The following is a 9,267-nucleotide window of genomic DNA, read 5'->3' as shown; positions in this document are numbered from 1 at the left end:
GTGTCTGATTTCGTATATTAATTAATAGCTAGCACTAATTAATTAGCATATTTGAAGTCACCCCCACGAACCATTAAGACTGACACTTAGTTCGTGAAAATCCGATCATTAGAACGAAAGTTATTCAGGGTGATTCGTTTTTTTTTTTCTTGCGGACTGTATATATATTTATTTTTTTACATTTTGTGTTTTTTTTTAAATTTTTTTTTTACATAATGTTAGAATCTTTTGAATAATTATTTATTTTGCATGATTTGTATCATTAAAAAAGTTTTTAAACTGAGATTTAATGCCGTATTGTATTGTACATTTATAAAACTTCGCATTTAAAAAAAAAAAAAAATTAATAATTAAATATATCCATCATTGTATTTAAATATATATACAAAATTTTATTAAAATCTATTTAAAATTTTATTTAAATTTACTTAATTTTTTAATTTTAAGTCGAAGGACAATGTGAAAATTTTAAATAAGTAACAAACTAAAAATAGAAATACTATAATAAAAATAAATTTAATTACTTGGTATAGTTCTTGTTGGTGATATGTTTCATCATTTTCACTGAAAAATTCACTTGTTTCAATAAATACTTCGATATCTATTTTCAGATACATTGTTTAAACATATTTGTAATTGCAATATTATTATAATAACTTAAAGGATTATCAAAATTGGTAAATTTTTTGACGATCTCTGCTACAGATCTTGGAGTCGCGACCAACAGTTAAAGAAACTCAGAACTAAGCAATGATTAAACTATTATAATACTTTTCTGTCACCTTGCAATTTGTGCTAAAACATTAAAAATATTTTTATCGCTTATAAATGCTTTTATTACTATTTTAATCATACAAATTTCTATTGATGAATGCTTAATTCGTGTTTTGAACAGAAATTTTGTTTTTGAAATACGTTTTTCGATTTTTAAACGAATAATCTATTTATTTCTTTTTTACGTTTATCGTAAGGAATAACATTGGTTAAAGTAATTTTATTTAAAAAAATTCCATTATTTTCTCAGCATTATACATTTCGTACAATTTATATTACATGGAAATTGAACAGAATAAATTAATATTTGTCAAATGATTTTGTTTCGATCAAAACTTTTTTTATATGACCAATTTCTATTTATGAGAATTCCTGAAATTAATTTTAATTTGATAATTGAATCCTGAAATTAAATTTATGAGAGAACATAAAACGTGTTCTTCAACATATTTAAATTGCATTGAATTTTTTAAATAAATATTCTACCCAGATACTATCAATATTTATCATCGAAAAGTAACTCGATTAAAAACTATACAATGAATTAAACGTATCGCTCAACCGATGAAGGATTGTTCTTGGCTTATAGTATAATTGAATGTGTCTATTATACCCTTGATTTACAACTACCTTTTTGTCATTATTATCAAAAAGGTAGGTCACATGTCACAAAAACAGATAAAAAAGGGAGATTCCCTTTTCAGATCCATTTGCATGTGATAAGAATTTGTTTCGATAAGAATTATCGCAAAACGAAACGTATGAGAGTGCTTAGGTGTTAATATTTCTTGTTTGGCTAACACATTTTTAATTGTTTGTTCTACTGCTTGTCTGCCGGATTAATTTAAAGAATGGGTGATTCTACAAAACATAACCAATGTGTATTTACATGGAAAATTAAAAACTTTTTATCTTGTCGTACCGCTCTTAATGAAAGAATTTCAAGTCCCACTTTTTACTCAGCTAACTTGCCAGTCAAAAGTTGGGAATTAGAGCTGTATCAGCAAGGAAACTCAGCAAATGATTATTCTAAAAACAATATTATTGCTTACTTATGTAGAAAAAATCCTGATAATTATTCAAGATCAATTGTTTTAGATGTAACTTTGGGATTACTTAGTGCTGACGGATGTGTTCTAAAGAAAAGAAAAGTTGTGAATTGAATCAAAATGGTCATTGGGGTTGTCTTTTGTTAACCGTAGAAGAGTTACACCGACTCGTGAAAAGCTGGAGCCAAGATACTATAATTATTCGTTGTGTTATGACCAATATCATTAGCAAAAAAGAAGACAAAGTACAAAGTATTGAATATGAGGCTGTGACAATTGTAGACGTTGATCGATTTATTTTTAAGTGGCATGTGTCTAATGTAGGATGCTTCGACTGGTCCGAAAACATATCCAATCCAAATTCGATATTGCCAAACTTGAAAATCGACTTGATTGCCGCAGCTGATGAAGCAGTGAAAATAAGAATTCAAATGTTAGACGAATCATCACAGGATGAAACAGTATTGTTTAGAATGAAATTTTTAAGCGCATCTGGCATTAAACTAGCTTCTATGTGTGAATTACATTTGTTTGATTCTACCGAACCTTGGGTGCTTCCTACATTGATTAGCATAAAGAACTTGTCCACAGGAAATTCTTGTCCTCCTTCCTACAATTATACATTCATTTCTGAATGCATTATTTCCAAGAAAACTGCTAGCTGGTCAAAAATTGAAAATCTCTCAACCAGCTCGATTGTTAAGAAAGAATCGACAAGTTTTTCCTCGTCGTTACAACATGATTTTCGTGAACTGTTCATGAACAAAAAACATTCGGACGTGAAACTGAGGGTAAACAACATAGATTTTCTAGCCCATAAAGTCGTTCTAGCCACTCGATCTCCTGTATTTTCCGCGATGTTTGATCAAGACATGCTTGAAAATCAATCTGGAATTGTGCAAATCAAGGATTTAAATGAAAAAACCTTGCAAAACCTGCTAAAATTTATGTACACCGATGTTGTAAATGAAATGGACTGCGAAGGTACTTTAAATATTTTACTTGCCGCCGATAAATATCAAGTATCGAATCTAAAAGATAAATGCACATCGAAAATTTTGTCCCTGCTTTCAGAAGAAAATGTTTGTGAAGTGATAATATTGGCAGATATGATTAATCATGAAAGTTTGAAGACCTTCGCATTAAATTTTATTTTGGAAAATGCTTCGAAAATTTTATCTGCTCCAAATTGGTGTTTATGGGTCGAAGAAAATATGAAATTAGCGACAGAAATATTGGTCAAGCTTTCTAAATATTTAAAACATGATAACAACGATTAATCTTACTGTTGGTAAGTTTCTTAGAACTAATCATATATTTTATTTAATAATATAAAATCTGATTTTTATAAAGGGCTTATATTCTCATAAAATTTAACTTAATTATTAATAGATGATAAACTTAAGTATATGTCGTGAGTGTATATTTACTGATTTGTTTGTAATTGTTTAGAACTATTAATACATAAGTTGTGTCGAATCCTTAAATATTTTTACTCCGACAAATATTGAAAGATTGAGAACTATATAATTGTTATTTAAATGCTTCAATAATTTATTTAAATGCCGGACTATGAATTTGTCTGTCTTTTAAAAGGAAGAAAAAAAAGAAAATTTGTAGAGTTCTCATAAAGAAAACCATTTTGTTCTGTTGAAGCTATTTTTTTTTTTGAAGGAAAGATTAATTAGTATTAAACACCTTAAATTAAATATAATTAAACCTTAAAAATGTATTTCAGAAAAGCTTTTTTAACTATTATTATCAATTAATTTAAAAAGTACATTACAAAAATATCATAATCTTATCAAACACTGAAATTTTTACAAAATTACACCGTATGCAAAAAAGCATAATTCAAAATTTTAAAACAAATTATTTGGAAAACGATACAATGCATACTATGATTCCAACAACAATTATATAGCAGTTTAATGATAGTATTACAGTTGTATTTAAGTGATTTAAATTATTTTAAACTTTTTACAAAATGCATATTTTTTATATTTAATTTTAATTAAAAATGTTAAAATTAAAGGAAAATGTCTGGAATCAAAGCAAATTATTTCGAATAACTCCGGAAAAGATGATTTTCTTGCTACGTAAAATAAAATTTCAGCGGAACATTTCCTGTGCCTTTGCAGCATTATATTCTGTCTGATCCGGTTCAAGTTCATGTTAAAAATAATGAATATAAAATTTAATTAATATAAAATAATTGAGTGATAAATACGAATTATATACAAAAAGTATATAGTGTTTTGTTCCCAGAAATAAATTATGATTAATTTTAATTCAGCTTAATTTAAATTTTGCGTGTTTTAAGTAGAGATGACACGAATATTCGGCTCTTTTACCGAATACTTGACCAAATATTCGGCAAAGTATTATTTGGAAAAGTATTTTTCGACAAAGTTTTTTTTCCGGAGTAATTCGAAAAGATGGAATAAAGAATAATCTAAAGTCATACTTTTTTACAAATCATTATTAGAAATTGATTTTACACATATTTGTTAAGCTCTAATTAAGTTATGTTCTGTAGGACGGAAAGAAAAAGCGGAATTTGAAGAATTGAAACTAAATGATTTTATTCTGAAACTAGGATTTTGTATTTTTTTTTAAAATTATATTCGTCGTTTTTTCATCACTTTAGGTTTTAAAAATTGAGAACTTTTTTTTAATTTGTTTCATTTTTGTTTGTTTTTCTGTATTAATTATAACGCAGCATTATACGGATCGTTTCTAAATAGATTTTATGCTTTTATTGTCACTTTTTCCTGCATGGTAAGACAGATAACCGGTAACATAGAAAACTGTGATTCTCAACATTAAAGTTATATTTCAGAACTGAGAACAATCTTTTCTGCTAATCTTTTAACTATTTTTTTTATTAAATTTTCTTTTTATCATCGTTTTTATTTAGTCAAAAATAAAAAAGAGCATTCTTAATTAACTATATTCTTTTGTGGTAATTTTTTTCTAAAAATGCGGAAATGTGATTAAGTTAAATTGAGATTTTCAGCTATAAATCTTCGTTAAGAACGATTTTTGTTTTGGCTTCCATCAAACTTTTTCTTTTTCAAAAAACGTGTTTTTTTTTTTTCAAAAATTGCGATACAATTTTATTTTTTCTGTTTGACTTTTGAATATAATATTTTATAGGCGTTTTCATGATAACTCCGCATTTTTAAAGCGTTTTTGATAATGTTATTTCCCTTTCAGCGTTTTGTGAATATTTTTTCCATGAAAATATTATATTTAGCATTAAAATTTCGTTTTAAGAATTAAGACGATACTTTTTTTTCAATTTCTTTTTTTCTGTTCAACTTTACAACTTGGTTTTCATTTTAATAGCTATTGTTTTTTTTTATTTATCTTCAATATTTCTAATTATCATAATATGTTTGTCTCAGAAATTTTTATTAAACTTTTTTTCCCTTTTCCCCATGCCAGTAATATCTCAATTTAAGCCCTCAGAAATTTTGATTTTCCATTTGAAAGACAGTTCTGCGTTTGTACTTATGTTATACAAACTTCTGTTTTTTCTTTCTTTTTTTGTTGTTGTAATTTTTGTTTAAAAACGTGACAACGAATCACTAACGTGTCTTCGTTCCAGCTTCTCGTATAAACTATAGAGCTCACCTACCTTCGGAACTGCTTTCAACGTACCTTTCCGATTGCTTCGCAATTCAAGCTCGATCAACCCGCTCATTCGATACTTACCTGTTTTAGTCTAGCTGTGTTTGCATGCTGATTCTCTTTTCAAAATGAAGTTCTAAAAATATGCAGCATAATGCAATAATGCAAAGAATAATAAATAATAAAATGTCCTATGAGGCTTTTAAATTATAAACATTTCGGTACTAAAACACTTCCACTGCCCTTAAAAACCTATTACAACTGTATTTATTTTAGTATATTATATTCTCTTCTACCTCGATAACAGTAGCCTCTATAACCGTGATTCATAAGGCATCAATTGATTGGTGATTTTTTTTTACTTCCATGTTGTGTGATTTTTTTCTTCATCCGCCCAAAAAGGAATATTGCCAGCGTTTGTTACGTACACTAACATTTGTAAATTTTCAATAAGTTTGAATATACCACAGTTGAAATTTAAAAAAAAAAAAAAAGGAATTAAGTAATATCACCCTGAAAAGTCATGACTGAAAGCTTCCTTTATGGTAATTTAAACTACATGTCTAAACGGAAATAATTTAGCTTAAACAGGTTTTTGATGTTGTTTTTTTTAGTATGTCTTTTTTTATTTACTTAGATACTATTATGTTTTTCTTGCTTATAATTGCTCACTCTTTCAATGTTTCAGTTTTCTGTTGCCAATGTGAAATTTTTTATCAGTTTATGTAATCTTTCTCTATTAGGCATGAGCATTTTGTATTATTAGATTGATATTATATTTATTCCCTTGTGATAGGGAAATCTGATTCCTGAATATTAAATTTTTTTGTTTATTCTTTTAATTAACTGATCAAAAACTGAGAGATTTATCAAAATCCTTAGTTTTTGATCAGTTTTTTAGAAATTAGCTGATACATACATGTAAATTCATGATCCGGTTTTATGTTTATTTTCTGTTTTTCTTTTCTCTTTAATTTTTTAATGAAACATTTACCGTTTTGTTTTCTTTTTTTTTTAGTACCTTAGTAGATAGCGAAGTCTGACACACTACATAAAAAAAAGCAGTTAACACTCTGGTTGTTCTTTCTCAGAATTTGATAATAAAATCAAAAAATTTTTCTTTTTCAGGCAGAAGAAGAAAAATTCCTGCTGTTATGGAGCAATTGTAGGAAACAAATTTACTCTTGTATGCGCAGAAATAATACCTGTTGTGTTGAATTGTTTTAACATTTAGCATTATATTTATTATGAAATCATACAATTATATTATTTGGTATAGTATAATTGTATAAATTTATCATAATTATAAATTTTTTACTTCTCTCTTTCATGGAAATATTACTTTGATTATTTAAACATATAATAAAAATTTTTAATAATATATGAATGCATTTTTATACATTTAAATTTTCTTAATGTTCACCTTTTCTTTTCTCTTTTTAAAAGAGGTATATTTAACGCATAGTAAGTGCATGATCAGCTATAAATAGGCTACAAAAGTTAGGATTGAACAAATAATTGTCTTAAATAAATAAATTAAATCTGGAATCTTAAGATTGCAATCTGCTGCAGGTCGTGCCCTTTTAGATTAAGATTACCATTTGTTCAATTCATTGATTTATTGATTGAAATTATTTGTTCAATTCATTGATTTATTCCTTGCAATTATTTGTTCAATTCATTCTTGATTACTTTAAGTAATAAATGAAACCCCCTATCTTCAAACTAAAATCTATTGAAAAAAAAAAAAAACACGCAGCACAAGAACTTTTCGAACTGTGTTTTAAAATAATTTGAATTGATATTGAAAGAAAAAACGAAGAAAAAGATATGGCATAAGCAGGTAATCACTGTAATGTTTTAATTTCCTTATTAATGCTTTATTGACGGGTTTTCATTATAAGTTCATAAAGTCAAATTATTTATATCTTTAGATTTTTATAAATAAAAATAATTTGAATATGAATTCAATTCCTCCCTCGGGAGTGGTACGGGTACCTATTAAAAAATCATAAACAGGCTTCTCCATTTTATATTAAAGATTTAGATCCTCCTAAGAAAATGCCCCAATTTGACTTAAAAATTTATTATTTGCATGAGGTCTAAATTTCAGACTTCCAACTTGGTAAAAACATGTTATTTAGCATTACTGTCAGTTTTAGGTTAATTATCTTCTATATACACCGCTAATTAAAAAAAATCGATTATGAAACTTTTTTAATTTGATAAATAACTCATGACTAAAATTTGAGACTTTTATTTTGGTAAAAACGTGTTACATAACATTACTGCCAATTTGGCTAGTTACTCCATTAATTACAAAATGTAATGAAACTTTCTTAGTTCCTCTATTTATTTCAAAAAGAACTTAAGGTCAAAACGTTATCTTTCTAACATAGTGATGGGCGAATGAAGACCTTTTTTTAAAATTTTTATATGATACGTAATAATTGTCGGATATATTTGAATTTTGTAAGGTATACAAATACGTAACTACGTAAATCGAAGATAAAGGGTTTGTAAGGTATAGAAACTACTTAAACAGAACAGTCAAAATACAAAATTTGAAATGTTATTAGACTTTTTCAGAATATTGTTTTTTAATTCACAGTACACAAAAGATTATTATATATAATATATGTAGATAACAGATAAGATTATTATATTATAGATAAAGAGATATTACAGGTTGTAATAAAGATATTTAATTACCATTTTATGTTTAGTAGAAAGTAAAATAATTATAAATGAAGAAAAAAATCTGGTAAAATTACCGAAATGTATGGTAATGACGTTTCTGGTAAAGAATAGCATATTTCTGGTTGATAAAAATAAAATATACGGTGTAAACCATATATTTAGTAATTTTTCCGTTCACAAGGTAACAGAGAACTGGAAATTCTAGTTTTCAAAATTATGGTTCTTATTTCCAGACATTCAGTAAAAAAGGCGAAACTTTTTAAATTTAGCCGAATAAATGGTTTTTATACCATGCTCTCAGGTATCATGATCGACTTTTCGCATTTACCTAATTTGATCGCATATTATGAAACCATATTTTATAGCTAATTTCACCAAAATCATTACCACAGTGCTTCGATAAAAATTACCGAGATTTTTGGTGTTCAGAGTGTCAGAAAGACGGTAAGTTTTACCATGTTCTTGTAGTTTTTGCCGTACTTTTTTTCTCTGCGTATTTACTTTTCAACGATATATATTTACTTACAAGAAAAATAATATGTGAAAAATTGATCAATGTACGACGGAATCTTACATTGCGTCTTATAGTTTTGCTAGGGACAGCACGGTAGCAGTATTTAATACAAAATACCGCAATTAAATTGTATCGCTTAAAATAAAAAAAAAACAATGAAATTTTTTTCCCATTCTTCTTCTTTTTTTTCATTAATCGATTGAGTTCAGTACGAAATTGCAAGGTAAAAATAAATCAAAATAACAGCGATCACCAAGTAGGCCTACTAAAAATAATTGACAAGGAATCTTAAATCCCAACAGACAAAAGAAGAAAAAAAAGTACGAAATAATGTACTACGATTGCTACTAATTTGCAGAAGATTTACAAGGAAATAAATTACAAGGAACGTTAAATCTCTACGAAGTCCCGCTGTAGTTTAAAATCCGTATTTGAAAACATAGAACGATAGGAAGGGGGAGGGGTGTCCAATGGACCGTCTGATTCAAATAGAACAAAACAAAAAAAAAAAATCTGAAATAGCATAGTGGTGCAAATTCAACCTCATCATTTTAATTTTTAAGTAATTCATTTAAGGAAAAAACTGTTGGCGTT

At 26.9% G+C, this 9,267-nt stretch overlaps 1 protein-coding gene across 1 annotated transcript; it reads left to right on the top strand.

Moving 5' to 3' along the window:
* The first annotated feature begins 1,490 nt into the window (after positions 1-1,490).
* LOC107436369 (speckle-type POZ protein B) lies at positions 1,491-6,842 on the top strand. Its single transcript, XM_016048068.3, has 2 exons — positions 1,491-3,114; positions 6,588-6,842. The coding sequence occupies exon 1, from the start codon at positions 1,904-1,906 to the stop codon at positions 3,101-3,103; it is 1,200 nt and encodes a 399-aa protein (XP_015903554.3). The 5' UTR covers positions 1,491-1,903; the 3' UTR covers positions 3,104-3,114; positions 6,588-6,842.
* The last annotated feature ends 2,425 nt before the right edge of the window (positions 6,843-9,267 follow it).

Source organism: Parasteatoda tepidariorum, chromosome 2 (assembly GCF_043381705.1).
Source record: "Parasteatoda tepidariorum isolate YZ-2023 chromosome 2, CAS_Ptep_4.0, whole genome shotgun sequence".
NCBI classification, from domain to species: Eukaryota; Metazoa; Arthropoda; class Arachnida; order Araneae; family Theridiidae; genus Parasteatoda; species Parasteatoda tepidariorum.
Note: the sequence above shows the minus strand (reverse complement) of the source record. Positions and strands in the feature narration are given on the sequence as shown.

Excerpts from the sequence above, each read along its gene's own strand:
- LOC107436369 (XM_016048068.3), top strand. The coding sequence starts at position 1,904 with ATGTGTTCTAAAGAAAAGAAAAGTTGTGAATTGAATCAAAATGGTCAT.